The 16,571-nt window shown below is 42.7% G+C and overlaps 1 protein-coding gene across 3 annotated transcripts; it reads left to right on the top strand.

Moving 5' to 3' along the window:
• Positions 1-260: 260 nt before the first annotated feature.
• On the top strand, positions 261-12,472 carry ODC1 (ornithine decarboxylase 1). 3 transcript variants are annotated; one of them, XM_005309648.5, is made up of 12 exons: positions 261-639; positions 2,925-3,066; positions 3,154-3,282; positions 3,459-3,632; positions 3,814-3,986; positions 4,788-4,922; positions 5,123-5,204; positions 5,724-5,807; positions 8,980-9,142; positions 9,236-9,348; positions 10,280-10,494; positions 11,991-12,472. In XM_005309648.5, the coding sequence occupies exons 3-12, from the start codon at positions 3,181-3,183 to the stop codon at positions 12,133-12,135; spliced, it is 1,386 nt and encodes a 461-aa protein (XP_005309705.1). In that variant the 5' UTR covers positions 261-639; positions 2,925-3,066; positions 3,154-3,180; the 3' UTR covers positions 12,136-12,472. The 3 variants fall into 3 exon arrangements, 2 of the variants coding, with proteins under 2 accessions (XP_005309705.1, XP_042717131.1); XR_010600048.1 differs by lacking the exon at positions 9,236-9,348 and having other exon boundaries at positions 327-639; XM_042861197.2 differs by lacking the exons at positions 8,980-9,142; positions 9,236-9,348 and having other exon boundaries at positions 438-639.
• Positions 12,473-16,571: the final 4,099 nt, after the last annotated feature.

Raw genomic sequence — 16,571 nt, forward strand, 5'->3', positions numbered from 1 at the left:
CCAGCTCTGTTATGAAACCCATCCCGGAAAAGGAGCAGGACGGAAAGAGGGAGCAGGTGGAGGGATTGCAGCAGAGAGGGCAATAGCAAAGGCAGGGGTAGCAGGAGTGGGTGCACAGGAAGGGCAACAGCAGCGAAGAAGCAGGAGCAGAGAAGAACGGGGAGGATGGAAGCACCAGCAGGGAAGAGAGGAGGGGGAGGAGGAGCCAGCGAAAGGTTGCCTGACTGGTCTGGACCCAAGGCCTTAGAACGCGGCCCCTGAGGGGTGGGAGGAGAAGGCGTGGCGCACCCCGTGCGCGTGTTCGAAAACTCTAACGTCACAATAGCGGCCGGCGGCGGCGGCTCCTGCCCGGTCCCAGCCGATCGGGGCTGGTTTGAGCTGGTGCGTTGTCATAGCGACGCCGTCTGGCCTATAAATACGAGCTCTGCTGGCGCTACGGCTTTTGTCAGTCAGTGCTCTAAAGCCGGCCGGCAGCGCCTGTGGCGGCTCCTCCAGCCCGGCTCCTCCTCGGCCGGCGCGTCCACTCCGGCTCCAGCAGCCACCGAGCTCAGCGGGGCCCGTCTCTGAGGAGGAGGCACGGGACTAGGGGGCCGACCGGCTGCCGGGCGAGGCGCTGAACCATGACGGGCGCTGACTGAGGTGAGGGGCCGGGCGAGCGGGGTAGGCAGCTGGCCGGCCGCTGGGGCCACGTGTCTCTCCAGCCCCGGCGGAGGGACGGGCTGGGGGCCGCGCTGCGCAGCGGCGATGACCCAGCCGGAGGCGCAGAAAAGGGGCGTCCCGTGAGGGGCCGCGGAGCCGCCAGCCGTGCCGGGACAAGGGGCTGCGCGGTCCCTTGTGAGAGCCTGTCTGGTCCGCCATGGCCTTGCGGACGTGGCCTCCTGCGCCGCGGGCTTGGCCCCGGATCTCGGCTGCGGCGGGCACGGCCCGGCCACCGCAACGGGATCGCGCGGTTGAAATGGTACAAAATCGCCCCGGTGATTGCAGTAGCGATCCCTCCAGACCAGCGGGCACGTAGACTGCCCTGAATCGCTTACGTGGAAGGGGACTTTAAAGTTTTCCTTTATTTTGGCTCCTTTAAATTGGCCCACACGTGAATGCCTGAAATCATCTGCACTTTGAAAAACATGCGACGCTGTTAATGAGGGGGGCTTTCCTTGGGCCGGGGGATCTCCGTGTAGCTGTTGGTCGTAGTACTTTGGAGCGAAGGAATTAAACATTAACTTGAACTTCTAGGTGTATAGTGCTGGATGTGAACTTTCTCTTTGTGAACTAGACACCTATGTCAGTACTCCTGGGGGGATGCAGGCCGTGTGTTCGTTTAGAAGACTTAATCTGTAAGAAGCTGCATGCAGAAATAGACGCTAAAGTGATGCTGCAGACTTCCTGTGTGTTAACTCAAGCATGCGCTGAAACTACCGGTAGAACACTTCGGTGATAACATGAAATTATAGCTCTCGTTTCGTCATAGTAATTGTTGAAAGAACATTAAGGTTGCAAAGTCAAGATGCGAAAGTTAGGAAATACCAGAGTTAAGGTTGCCCGTGCAATCTAAATTCAGCCCCCTTGTGTATTAGGATACAGTTTTAATTACATGATGCACAATTTTTTTCCATAGCTTCTTTCAATGCATATGGCAAACAGGACTCACTAAATGTGACTATTTAGCATTTTATAGCAATTAAAGGGAGCTGTGATTTGAACATAGATGTCAGTTGCACATGATTAAAAATCAGGTTTCCATTTGTCTCAAACTGGGCACCCAGAAAATGAGTACATAATTGACCACCTGTAAAAAGTTTAGTTTAAGTGACTTGCATAGGAACTCTGTGGCAGAGACAGGGAGAGAATCTGCCAATTCTCCAGGGTTGCATTCAGCTGCCTTATTCTTCCAAAAGTCCCCTGCCTCATTTGTTAAAGACCTTCCAAACTTCTCCTCAGATGAGGCAGCAGTCTTACAGACAATATCCAACCCCGATTTATTTCCTGTCCATTGAATGAAGGAAGGTTCTGGGAGACGTGTGAGGCTAATGGTAATTAAAGACCCCCAATGTATACAGCACTAGGGCATTTCCTGAGTACTAAATTTTGCAGCCATAACCCTTTTAACTTGCAGTGTTTTATGTATTTTCCTAAGAGGTTTTTTTTTTTATTATTCTTTTATTTTTTTTAAAGGTCATGTGGAACCATATCAAGCTCTGCCAAAATCATTACCAAGGTTGGGGGGTCTTTAGATTCACAGCACAGATGTCTACCACTTGAGTTAATAAAATAATTGGTTGCCATCCTCCATTTGGACCAGCCTGTAGAGATGCATGAAATACATATACTTGACTAGTGGGTTTCATAGCTATTTGTTAGACAGCTGAGGAAAACGGAGACTTGGGACTTCTAAGTTCAGTTCCCGATTCTGGACGGGAGTGTTCTCTAGTGGTTTCAGCCCTTGTCCCCTGGCATTTGAGTGAGGCTACTTTCTCTTCAGTTGCCTGTGTGCCTGTGGGGAAAGCATTGGCTGAACAGGAGAAACCATCTCCTGTCCTCCTTTATTGTCACACCAACTTGGCAGCCATGTGGAGCAATTGCAGGGAAAGGCCTATTCACTTCCTGGTCTGGAACATGTTCTGTAAAAACAATTTTTAGAGAATTTAGCTGCCAACCTCAGAGTATGTACAGATAGCAATTTTCAGAGTCATAACTTGGCCAAATGTTTGTTGCATATCTACCTGTAGAGTGACCTGGAGAGATGAAATGATGAATGGTAGTAAACAGGCATGTTTAAAAATACTTGATGTTTTTATATAACTTGCTCTACTTAGTGTGTACTCTTCAATGTATTCCTGTTTCTAAAGTAGAAAAATGACAATTTCAATAAATTTGATATGGAAGTTAGGGTTTTTTTACAGCATTCTCTTTTTTTCTTTGAACAGTTTCAATGCAACATCATACAGTTGTACAGCACAGAGGACAGAAAACTTGCCTTGATCTATCAAGACTTTGCTTTTCTGAAGCACGTCTTTGGGCGCACAGTTGAAAGAATTTGAACAAAGCTGATATTTCTTAGTTGTCCATGTAAGTTTGTGGATCTTGACTATCATTTAGTGTGTGTGTGTCTTTGCTAATTTGAATGAACTAACATACTTCTTTCGATATCCACAGTTTGTTGCACTTACACTCTTAGAAACAATGAACAGCTTCAGCAATGAGGAGTTTGACTTCACCTTCCTTGATGAAGGCTTTACTGCCAAGGATATTCTAGACCAAAAAATAAATGAAGTTTCTTCCTCTGTAAGTATGCTAGCAAAACATGAGTGCATTTTCTTAAAATACAATTTTATGTTAACTGTACTCTGTACCATATTTCTAAGTTTTACTTTCTGCTCAAAAAATCCTATACTGTAACTCTGCAGAACACTGAGCTAGGGGGCATAACTGAAGATGACCTGTGTGGTTTTTTCTTTTAGGATGATAAAGATGCTTTCTATGTTGCTGACCTTGGGGATGTCCTAAAGAAGCATTTCCGATGGTACAAAGCACTCCCTCGAGTAACACCCTTTTATGCCGTCAAATGTAATGACAGTAAAGCTATAGTGAAGACACTTGCTGCCCTTGGTGCAGGGTTTGATTGTGCTAGTAAGGTAAGATCTTCAGTTTTTGATGGTAACTTCATATATGGATGTTACATACAATCAAACAAAACTGAAACAACTAGGAGTGTTTCTTGATTGTCAATGCTGCATCTTCACACACTTTCTGGATGAGATCATCCATTTGTTTGTTTCTAGCTAGTAGTGTGTAATCTGTTTCTTCTTTTTCCAGACTGAAATCCAGTTGGTACAGAACATTGGTGTACCTCCAGAGCGAATAATATATGCAAATCCTTGCAAACAAATCTCTCAAATTAAACATGCTGCCAACAGTGGTGTGCAGATGATGACTTTTGATAGTGAAGTAGAGCTAATGAAAGTTGCAAGAGCTCATCCAAAGGCAAAGTAAGGGGTTTTTGGTTTTGTGCATCTTAATGGGCTTAACATGTTTAAAGTCCCCTACCCTGTATTAGCTGTGTGCCTGGGTAACTCACACATTCAGCTTGATTTCTAAGCTTTTAACACTAACACAACTGGAAGAGAACGCAGACATTTTTCTGTCCAGATACACATGTCTGTCAAGTACAGTTTTGTATCCTACTGGCTTACAAAGAACCAAGGACAGTACAAACTTGCTTGCATGTTAAATTAGGTCCACCTTTGTTAAGCCAACTTTGCTGAAAAATGTTTTAAATTTGACTTGCTAGAAGTCTCTCAGCGGTTCTCACTGTGGGTTGTTACCCCAAAATGGGTTGCAACCCTGTTTTTAATGGGGTTGCCAGGGCTGGTGTTAGACTTGCTGGGCCTGGAGCCAAAGCCCGAGCCCCTCTGCTTGGGATCAAAGCCTTTAGAGTTTTAGCCCTGGGTGGTGGGGTGCAGGTTACAGGCCCCCTGCTTGGAGCTGAAGCCCTGGGGCTTTGGCTTTGCCACCCTTCCTACCCCTCCTTCCCAGCTTGAGGTATGAGGCTTGGGCTTTGCCTTTGTTCCCCCACCTGGGGCAGAGGGACTTGGGCAGGCTCAGGCTTCAGCCCCCCTCATGACTAGAGTTTTGTTGTTAGAGAGGGGTTATGGTGCAATGAAGTTTGAGAACTCCTTCTCTAAGTTACAAACCCCATTCTCCTGACCTGAAACCTATTTCAACCAGATTGTCTGTCTGTTGCTCTAGAAAATCTAGAGGGTTGACACTAAATTGGACACTGTTTCTAGGCTAGTCTTGCGCATCGCAACTGATGACTCCAAAGCAGTTTGTCGCCTGAGTGTTAAATTTGGAGCTACCCTCAAAACTAGCAGACTTCTTCTGGAGCGGGCAAAAGAACTTGACCTTGACATTATTGGAGTCAGGTTAGTAACTTTGATCTGTATATACAAACTGTCAAAACATCCGTCTAGAAATATGCATTGTAATCAAGGTCTACATAAATATGTAAATGACTTGCCCACTCACAAGAACTGACACCTTAATCTGCTACTACATATTACTTTTGTCTAAATATTTACTTAAATCTGCCAAAAGGCAACTGAGATTTGCATCTGTCTTCCAGTTTCCATGTTGGAAGTGGCTGTACTGACCCAGAGACCTTTGTTCAAGCTATTTCTGATGCCCGTTGTGTCTTCGATATGGGAGTAAGTATGAATTTACTTGCCTAAGAGCATTGCTTCTGGACCACTATTTTATGGTACTGACCATACAACTGACTTGTCAGAATGAAATGCCACTTGAACAAAGTAATGTACAACTTTGGAACCAAAAACTTAAAATAAGAAGCTTTATAACCTTTCCTGTACAGTTAGCATTCAGTGTCATATGGTCAGTTACTTTTTGAATCTTGGTAATCCTTTGATAGCTGACCCAATATTTAAGTTTTGTGGGGGGAAAAAAGACTTACTAAATCTTACGACCAATTTAAAAAAAAAAACTTTACCAAAAACAATATAGAATCTCAAACATTCCCTGTTCTTACAAAGCACTAGTGCAGGAGAACTAGCAAGTTAAAAATTTACTAGTCCATTTTCTTTGTCAGAAGTATCAGTAAAATGGATTTTTTGGGGGCGGGGTTAATCTTCAAACTGAGTTGGTTTTGACCTATGTTAGACTATTCAAGAATCACTTCTTTGCTTGACTGTCCCATTTTAACATTGCAGACAGAGCTTGGTTTCAGTATGCATCTGCTTGATATTGGTGGTGGCTTCCCTGGTTCTGAAGATGTCAAGCTTAAATTTGAAGAGGTATGATGATTTCTAATTAATACTTGGTTTATCAGGTTGTGAAGATACTTTGATAGAGTAAACTTGGGCAGACATTTATTTACCTGGTATCTTGGTTCTCTTTGATTTGTATTAAGACTAGTGGAATCTGTTTTTATTCTGAACTGAAGTCATAATTTCTTCTGTTAATTGCAGAATCAAGTAGATGATGGCCTTAGCCCTTTAAATACATATGACGTTAGTTAACAGACCAAGTAAATGCTAACATGGCAAAGGCTTGTGTTAGAGGGCTTTCCCTTCCCCCTCCCACTTTCCTGGTTCTTGACACAGACAACAAGCAGCAAAAGACCAGAAGTCCAAAGTGCACACAATGCAATGTTTGTTTGGGATTAGTTTCCAAGCAAGCATATTCTGAAGCCCTTCACACCAGTTGGGCTTATCTCTATATGCCGATTAGTCTTTTCCCCAGTGTTCTCTTCCCAGCTCTGACGCCGCAGAGCGTTTACCCTGTTATTCCCTGTTCCCGTTCTCCCTCCTTAGCAAACATGATTCCAATTTCCCTTCCACTTCCTGTTTGACCCCAGTTTATATAGTAATAGTCTCAGCTATACCGTAACCAGTCGTTTTACTGAAATTTAACTAACCAGTCCTAACACATTGTAACATAACTTTCTAAACAATTATATCCCACTACCCTAATTAACTTACACCTAGCAAAATTAATTGTACAGCAGACAAAACAAGTAGAGAACCAGATAAATTAACAATAGAAAAGTGGAGGGCCATAAAGATAAAACAATACAGAAATGGGGGTTCCACAACCATTGATAAGTGATAGCATCCTATCTGGCAAGAAATCAAACAAAGTGTTCTTTAACCATCTTAAGATCTGTTTCTTTATCTGGTAGTGATGGGAACTATCAGGACAAGATTGTCTTCATAACAGCCCAATACCACCTTATTTCAATGTGACTGGTTTGGAATGTGAGGCTGTGACCATATGTTTCCTAGCTTATGGCTGCTCCTGCTGTTTAGCCAAAGGCCTTAGTTGGAGGCCTTGCTCTTAGGTGAGCCTAGGGAGAGAAGGCCCATACACAGGCAGACAGTGATTTTGATTCTTTGTTTTTTATACCTCTAACCAGCTAAGTGACTAAAAATACATCTCAGATCTTAAAGTATAGGCCTTTATTCAGGCCTGCTTGTATCTATATTCTAACACTCCACCCCTTCCTTTTTCTTTTGGAATCCTCCTGCCCAGGTATCCCTAGAAAAGCATAAGACATATGGCGACACATTTCCTGATAGGGCCAAGCATCAATGTGTGAATGCTCAATCTGTCCCACTGCCCCTTGTGTAGTACAATGCCCTGCACCTTCTCTCGTACAGGCATACTACGTTTATTCCAATTAGTGTTCCAGACTTCCCAGTATAGTGGGCCTGAGAAGGTTGGGTCCAGGTTGTCTAGTACACTGGTGGGGGGGGGGGGCTTACTACATTACTTATAGGTTCTAATTAGTGGCTGTTCTTTAGAGAGTTGTGCCCCTCTTGACTGTTTTCCATATACAACGTAACACAAGTATACTTAACAATACACCAGCCACTGTGATAACCCACAGCAACACAGAGTCCTGATCACTGTAGTATAGTCCAACATCCTGGCCACCACCCAAAAGACTGCTTCTCCTCCTTTGACGAGTCAAAATTTTAACACCATTTTGGAGAATATATTTTAAGTGGTGTCCAGTTGCAGTGAGCTGCTCCTGCAGTCTTCACATGCTCTTGTCCATATCATGAGTCCACTGGATATTTACAGAAAAATGGGGTATTGTCCAAACAAGCTCAACCATTTTGCATGGAATTGGGTAGTATGTACTGGTTTGCTTGTGCACAGCAGTGCATTCCACAGATCCATATGTGCACCATAGTCCTGATGGCAGTGTGTAGATGTGTGCCAGATGCTGGTGGAATTCTGTCCCCAAGTGTTGTGTACATTCCTAGCAAACACATATATATCACGTCACCCCAAATGGCCCCCATTTGCAACAGGCCATTAATTCTGCCCCTCCATGGCCATTGAGGAAGGACACATTCAAATATTTTCTCAGGACAAACAATTACTTAACTGAATTATTGTCCGTTTTACACCATTTCATCCTCCCCATCTATCCCCCAGTGGTTCAGAGAGCTCCTCCCTTTCTCATTATTCCCATAGGGCTCATGGACATCACCTTAGTTGCATTCCTTTCCCACAGTAGCATGGTAATGATTACACAGGTGCTAGACCCAAAGTTGATGTCTTAAGGCTGTTCTGGAGTAAAAATTGGGGCCTCTATTTAGCCTTATTTTATCAATTGAGATGCTGTTGTGACTAAGGAAACAATTGCTGTGGGAAATCTAACATTGACTCTTCTGCAAGAAAACATGAGTCTTGTTTTCAATTTCTAATATGAAGAAATTGCTGCCTTGCCCTGTATGGTTCTTAATGCTGGCCCTAGTGTAGAACCAGCTAAACAATACAGGAAGAGTGCTGTTCAGTAAGATCAGATGCAGTACACTGAAGTCTAAATCCTGATTTAGAAATGAGTTCATATTTCTACGTCTGTTAATACATACACAAATAGTCTAATCTGTGAAGCTTCCGGAAATAACTAGAGATAAAAATAATTTTCTAGACCCTTTATTTATATATATATATTCTTTTAATTTGTTTAGCCTACTAAAAATAAGAGGAATTTGTGACTAGGAAAGTGTACATCTGATCTAGAAACAAAACCACTCTGATTCTGTGAAAATTCAACTTCCAGAAAGGTCAATTGCTCAAACTGACTTGTGGGAAGCCATCCAGAGTGATTCTCCTTTAGTTTAAATCTCTTAATTTCTGAGACATTTTTATGTTTTTTTTTTTTTTTTTTTTTTATGCCTTTAACTACATGTTGAAATAACTGTTAGTTTTTGCAGGCAGCAAGGTACTAATTTCATACCAGTAAAAGCTTAAACCTGGAATAAAACAACATGGGGAGACACTAAAGCTTTTAGACCATGCAAATAGCTAATGCCGTATACTGATTTTAGTGCTTTATGACTGGGCTGTTTTAGATTCTTATCCTTTTGGCTCTTGCAATAGCCAGTTTTATAACCTTTTTAGTTTGTTACTTTGTACAGTCACTAACAACCTTACATGTCTCTTGATTAGATCACAAGTGTAATCAATCCAGCATTGGACAAATACTTTCCTTGTGATTCTGGAATAAGAATTATTGCAGAGCCTGGCAGATACTATGTTGCATCAGCTTTCACACTGGCCGTTAACATAATTGCAAAAAAAGTTGTATTAAAGGAGCAGTCAGGTTCTGATGGTATGTAAAACTAGATCTCCTAATCTCATTTGCAACCAGATAGAAAACTCACTTTCCAAAGGTTCTTATTTTCATATTTTCATCTCCTTTTAGATGAGGATGATATTAATGGCAAAACTCTTATGTACTATGTGAATGATGGAGTGTATGGATCATTCAATTGCATCCTATATGATCATGCACATGTTAAGCCAGTCTTGCAAAAGGTACAGTATACCTCCAGATCAGGGGTGGGCAAACTTTTTTGTTTGTTTTTTTTTGTTTTTTCTTCTCCTGAGGGCCACATTGGGGTTCCAAAACTGTATGGAGGGAAGGATAAGGAAGGCTGTGCCTCCCCAAACAACCTGGCCCCTGCCCCCTATCCACCACCCTCTTATCTAACCGCCTGTCCCCTGACAGGCCCCCTGGGACTCCCACACCTATCCAACTGCTCCCTGTCCCCTGATTGCCACCCAGGACCTCTGCCCTTATCCAACCTCCCTGCGCCTTTACCATGCAGCTCAGCTGCCAGTCCCAGTGCTCTGCACTGCCCAGCCAGAGCCAGCCATGCCACTGTGCAGTCTAGAGCACCGGGGCAGGCCGGCGGCTCTCGCAGCTGCGCTGCCTGGCAGGAGCTCACAGTCGCGCTGCCCAGAGTGCTGACGGCACAGCGAGCTGAGGCTGTAGGGGATGGGGGACAGCAGGGGAGGGGCCAGGAGCTAGCCTCCCCTCCGGGGAGCTCAAGGGCCAGGCAGGATAGTCCCGCAGGCCAGATGTGGCCTGCAGGCTGTAGTTTGCCCACCTCTGCTCCAGATGCTAAATCAACATAGACTGCTCATTCCACCGTGCAAATAAACTCAAGCATAAGGCCTTCATATTCCACCACCACCATCTTTACCATCCTGCCACCACTCCTGACAAATGCCTGGGTTGGCAAATGTGAGCTCTGGGCCATTCAGTGGAGCAGATTCCAAAGTTGAAGATCACTTATGTAGGAGGCCGTGCCAGCTGCTGTTTTTCTTGCACACTTTAGAGCTGGAGTTCTATGCTTTTAATCACCTCAATCATGGCAGCTATTTGTTTGGGAAAACTCCTGCTTTAGTCCTGTGTAAGAGAAGTGGTAATCAAAAGTAATTTGTAACTTGCTTCTCTCTTCAGAGACCTAAACCAGATGAGGGCTGTTATTCCTGTAGCATTTGGGGACCAACATGTGATGGCCTGGATCGTATTGTTGAGCGCTTTGATATGCCAGAGTTGCAAGTTGGTGATTGGATGCTATTTGAAAATATGGGTGCCTACACAGTTGCAGCTGCTTCCACTTTCAATGGATTCCAGCGGCCAGCAATAAATTATGTGATGTCAAGGCCAGCATGGTTAGTAGCTTGTCGCACTTCTGCTTTAGATGGGAGACCTTTACTAGGTCTGCCAAGAGCTCTTGATAGTTTTGTTTCAAGTGAATAACTCCTTGTTGACTATTTATCCAAAGGTCCATTTATTATGAACTGACAAATGTTACTTCACGTAGAATTGTCTTCTATAGCTAGCAGGATTTAAAGGGATGCCTAAAACTACATTGCTGAGTTTGTGGGTTTTGTTTTTTTAAGGGGGCCAGAGGAAATAAATATCAGCTCCCATTTGTTTTCAATGGGATTTGGACACATTGCCTTGTTAAATGCTTCTGAAAATTCCACCATAACATAACATTACTTAGTGAAACTCATTGCATTTGTTAGCACTGTATCTAGAGAATATAGCTTCCCCTGTGTAGTAGGTCATCCCTTTGCATGGGTCTTTCACATAGCAGCTAAGGTGTTAATTTTAAAATGGGGGTGGGGGAGATCTTTTTGTAAAACCACAAATTTGGCTGAGAAACTTTTCAGGTGAACAGTAGGCTTTAAAATGTGTCAGTCACTTGGGTTGCTTTACAGATAATATATTGAATTACTATTGTGGTCATCTGACAGGAAGAGAATTTTTCCATTTGCCAGAGTGACTATTTCTACGCTGGGGTGCTTAAGCTCTCTAGTGTGGATGTAGCTATACTGGCAGTTACCCCCCCCCCCTTATTTTTTTTATTTTATTTTTTTAAACCAGTACTGCAAAACCACCTCATGAGTGAAACTAGTTACACAGTAAAAGCACAATTCTGCCAGCATAGCTGGGTCAGTCAGGGATTGTACCTCTTCACACCCCTCATGTTACACGGCTATGCTGCCAGAAGTCTGTGTAGACCTGGTCCAACTTAACTTAGTGGTGTCCCAACATGTAGCCTGCTGGTATGCATTTAGCCCCTTTAACACCATTTAAATTGCAAGATTTCATTTTAAGTGTCTAGCTTTCTGCATTCATAGTTGGAAACGTTGTATTTTGAAAGAAGTGTGAACTAATGTAGACTCTGACATCTTCAAGAACCTTGGGTAGTGAGGGAACACCTAAGTGAAATGCTCAGTTTGTTGTAACGAAGTTTAACATTCCTCTGGCCTGGTCTGCACTTAAATTCTGCTGGTGTCAAGTAGGAGTGGAAAAATCACATGCCACCCAAAATAACTGCATCTACATTAGGGCTTTTGCTGCCAGCAAAATTGGGTGGATGGGGGTATAACTAGGGGTGTGGAGGGGAGACTGAGTAACTGAATGTGCCCAAACAAGTCATTCTAATTATTCAGTGATGCTGAATGCAATTCTAATTTAAAGCTGTTACTTCATGATTCACATTCTACTTCTGAGCAAACCTGTTATCAGTAGATCTGGGGATGAAGTTAGATCATAATTTGACCTGCCCAACAAGATCCTTTTTGATGCTGGGCTCCATTAAATCAGGGTAAAATATATAGACTGTTTTCTGACTTATTTTTTTCCTCTTATTTAGGCAACTAATGCAACAGATTAAGGAGCAAGGTTTCCTAGCTGAAGAAGAGGAGCAGGATGTCAGTACTTTGCCACTGTCTTGTGCCTGGGAAAGTGGAATTGAACATCATCCGGCAACTTGTGCTTCAACTAGTATTAATGTATAGATATTGTTTAATTGCAAGTTTATTAATTGAATCTCTAGGGCATTTTGGGGACCATTAACTTAAGTCTTGCTAGAATTTTTAAATGTTTTTTGTTTTTTAAGTCTAGGGTCAGCATAAATGCAACAAAATGGATGACTAGGAGATGGGGGTCACATTATCTGTGTTCCTATGGAAACTATTTGAATATTTTATATGGATTTTTACTCACTTTCAAGTATGCTACTAAAGATTAACCCTTGACTGTCAGACAAGCATTTGTAGCTTGTATATTGGCAGAATGGGCTGAGCTTAGTGTTGTGACCTAACTGTTTTAAAATAAAGTATTGAAATAACTGGCTATTCTCTGGTGTACATGAATTTAAAACTGTCATGAATGGATGTTAAAGTATTGGTGGTTGCTCTATGCCAAATAGACCTAGTAAAGGATGTGCAGTGGATTTAGCTGGCATGCTTTCAAGACAGTTTTGCAAGGCTAAGTTTAGCATTGCATAGTGCACAGTAAACATGCTCTTCTAGGTTTTATGGTAATACAAATGAGAGCTGAAATACTTATGCAACAGTCAGCACAGGTGGCTAGTCCACTTCTCTAATGGATTAAGTCTGATTTTAATGTCACTGACTAGTAAAAGATTTTAATGCAAACTAGAAGAAGCTGCTAAAAATAGATCGACCCCACGCCATGAGGACATGAGGGAAGTCTAAGATGCATCGACTTCAGCTAAGCTATTCTAGTAGCTGAAACTGCGTATCTTAAGTCGATTTTTTTTTTCTCTCCTTCCCCCCCCCCCCCCCTGCCATGTGGACCAGGCCGAAGACTTAATAGCAGATATATGAAGGATAAACAACTCTCTACCAGCACATCCACTGATATAGTCAAGCTTTAGCTCCTCTTTTAGAGATTGTTAGAGAATCTTAAATACAGTTCTTAGCTTTAGAACTTTCAGCCACAGTTGACTGACTATTCCACAGGCTTGTGCAGCTAGGCTCATTGCATAGGCTTTATATAAGCCTATGCAATAATTTTTTTCCCCCTTTCTGGCCTTCAGTTGAAAATCAGTTTTTAACTCTTTCAGAGTAAATGGTCATCCCTGCTTAAAACCATACCAGTTTCCTAGGCTCCTATGTCACAAATTAAATAAGATTCATGATTAAATGACAAATAGATGCTTAACATTCTCCACTTTTCAACACCCAGTTGTCTGTATAAAAATTGAGGCAGCTAGAGAAACTTTGACACTGACTACAGATGTGCAATATCCCAGGCTGCTTGGGGCAGGGCTGTGTTTTAGTTTCTCAAAAAAATTCAGTGCATTTCAACAACTGTCTTTCTTGAAAGCAAAAGGCAAGGCACTACAACAGTTAAATACCAAAGTCCATGAACACTAAATGTGACTGACATAGAACAGCTAGTGCTTCTGCACTGACAATTGAGAAGTTTAGGAAAAACTATAATGCGGTGAGACAATGCAATACTTTAAGCAACCTTGCACTGGGGAAAGTTGAAGAGGATGCTTTGGTCTTGTGCCTCCGAGGGGAAATCTAGATTTCTGTAACTTAATGGCACATGATTCAATTGTGTGCTCTATAAAGAAGTCTTCCAAAGTGTAAGTTTGATTTTTAAAATGAGCAGTTGAACAACTGCTCGAACACAAACTTCAGTTAATTATTTGTTTAGGTCTTGTAAACACAATAGCATGGGTTCAAGTTAAGGTGTGATTTCTTTTTATTAAGGTGATTTAGTTGACTTCACAAATTTTTTGCACCTGTTTAACAGTTTTAAAATCTTAAACTGCTGTAACTTTCTCATGTAGACATACCCTGAAGTTTGGCATCTGGCACTGAGGTTCATGACAATGCAAGTCCAGCTCTAATGACATTGAAAATGGAATTACAGGACTATGATGCTTCAGACATGGTGCAGTAGTAAACTGACACACTTCCCCAAATATCTGTTTGTTTCATAGGTTCATCACCTCCCACTCACTAATGGGTAACACTGTTACAGGAAAGTTATACAGTAGGGTTTTTTCTTTTTTTAAGCGATGTTAGTACATTGTGTTGTCCTGTCTTCTGTGGGAAGTATTTTTGCTTTTCACTTATCACATCTGTTCTGTTTCTCTCAGAAGCTACAGCTAGCACCATGGGACCAGCCAACTGCTCACAGATCAGTTTGTCTTCTGTAGTTCTATATAAACTTCAAAACCAGAAAAAAATAATTAAAAAATGCAGCCTAGAGTGCTAAAATGCATCATTTTCATACACAGAATTCTGTACTACAGCATTCATGATGGATGAGTAAACCCTGCCCTCAAACTGCTCCCCTATGTAACTATAGCAGGTACTCCACAACCCAAGTCTTACTGCCTTTGCTACGCAGGCCTTGTCTAGCCAAGGAGATAAATGTTTTAAAAAGATAGCCAACAGATTTTAAACAGTAGCATTTATGGGTTCTGTACCTTTTTAAAAACTTCTTAGCTGGTTATTATCAACCCAACAAGAAGTCTAGGGTCCATCATGAACAGATAGATTTAACACTTCTAAAAACCATCTACTACTATTAGCCAACGTGTTCCTAAAGACAGCCCAACCTATTTTCATACTCTAGAGATGGTGACTGTGAGACATTTTCTGAACAGTTCTGGGAAAAGACTGCAGAGCCTTGGGTTATGGTAGCAATCTTCATCTTGGCCATGGCAGCTCCTCACCTTGCCTCAGCATAAGGATAGTAAAGTATAACCAAGTTTTGCTACATCCAGTGCCATACTCCAAATGGCAGGGACCTGACTCCAGCCATACATTCTAGCTATGGAAGGTCCCTCACAAGCTGAGTAGACTGGCTGAAGCCAGCTCTTCACTTGAGGTGTGTGACCAGCCTCCAAAGGGGTTGAGCCACCATTTAGCATAGCAGAGCAATGGATATGGGTGGGGACTGTAGGGTATGCTGTGGGCTGCTGGCTAAAGGTAATTTACCTTCATCTATGAACCTGCTGGGCCATCAAATCCTCCATTCTTGGTCACGACACTTGTCAGTCCAAACCCAGCTATATTGTTTCTTGCTCCCCAACAGTGACTTTTTGCAGGAATTCCACCTCTGGATGCACATCTAGTTTGAAGTCCTCCTGTGTCTCAGGTCTCTCCTCCCCTGGCGTGTGCTAGTTTCATGCAAAGCTGATGTTTGGACCAGACTCTGCTGCAGCACCACTGCATGCCAGTGACTGCCTTGTTAGATCAGCATCTTCTGGGAGAGGCCACTGCGTGGTGGAAACAGAGCCTAAGCCAGCTCCACTATATGGGCTGTGGGCTGTGCACCAGCAAAAGCAGTCCCTTCTGCTAGAGGCACCCAAGGACTCTCTACCCTTCTGACACCAGCAATTTGTTTCTTTCCTTCCTGGGTTCCTGCTTGAAAGCTGAGCCATGTAAAATAAAAGGCATTGCTCAGAAGCCTGCCAAGAATTCTCCTCCTTTTGGCTGGTCACCTCTCACTAAGTCTTACTCAGGCATTGAGGCCAGGTGGTTTGATGATCTCTCAGCTGAAGTTAAGTCTTCATTTTAATCTGTGGTTGGGCACCTCTTGCAAAGGAGTGAAATCCTATGGGATGCTGTCCAGGCATAGGGGTCAGTAAGTGTGTGAATACCTTTGCAGACTTAGGACCCAATCCTGCAATCTCATCTGTACAAATAGACCCTTACACCCCTGTGAAATCCAGTTGAAGTTGACCAAGGTATTGCATGCACCTCAGCCTGCAGAATCTGATCGATGTGGGGAAGAGATGAGCACGGAGAAGGGAAAAATTTTAACCGTCCTATACAGCTTAATAAGTAGGCCAGAAAAACGAGTTTTCCTTTTAACAGCTCTGCACTAAAGAATTTTAACAGATGACACAAGCAGTTGGAGATTATCACGTCAGATGAAAAACATAAATATGCTTTAAAGAAAGAGTTCATATGTTTAACCTAAGTACATCACACATCGGGGGGGGGATAACACCAAAGCTTCCAGTATCTCTGTGTCCCAGGCTGCTTTGAATAAACATGCCACAAATGTTTTTAATTCTAATTCATGCTTGTCTAAAGTAAAACAATCCAGTTGAGTGTCCTAAAATAGAAAGGAATTTGCACTAGGGAGGTAGTCTATGCACATGAAAAGCTATGTCTTCTGACAAGCCTTGCTATTCTTCAGTTGTAGTTAAACAATTATCGAATATGGTCAAAATATGCTGTAAATCATAACGGCACTGTGTTAGGAAAACAGTCTCAGCATTCCAGTCCAGCTAGTGCCAGTCTTAACATGAGACATGGCAGAATTAAATGTTTATTTTCTTTAATCATTTCAACACATATCCTCAGTTTATTTTGTAAAGCAATTTAAATTTTCACAGTTGTGCTCAATAGATGGGTGTTTTAAGCTGCAGCTGTGAAAAAGGCTAATATTCTGG

The sequence above is a fragment of the Chrysemys picta genome, chromosome 3 (assembly GCF_011386835.1).
Source record: "Chrysemys picta bellii isolate R12L10 chromosome 3, ASM1138683v2, whole genome shotgun sequence".
Lineage (NCBI taxonomy): Eukaryota > Metazoa > Chordata > Testudines > Emydidae > Chrysemys > Chrysemys picta.

What these genes read in the sequence shown, in the direction of transcription:
- ODC1 (XM_005309648.5), top strand. Translation starts at nt 3,181, where the DNA reads ATGAACAGCTTCAGCAATGAGGAGTTTGACTTCACCTTCCTTGATGAA. An exon ending in CTTGACATTATTGGAGTCAG is followed by an intron (nt 4,923 to 5,122) that starts GTTAGTAACTTT and finishes TCTGTCTTCCAG; the next exon opens with TTTCCATGTTGGAAGTGGCT. An exon ending in GGAGCAGTCAGGTTCTGATG is followed by an intron (nt 9,143 to 9,235) that starts GTATGTAAAACT and finishes ATCTCCTTTTAG; the next exon opens with ATGAGGATGATATTAATGGC.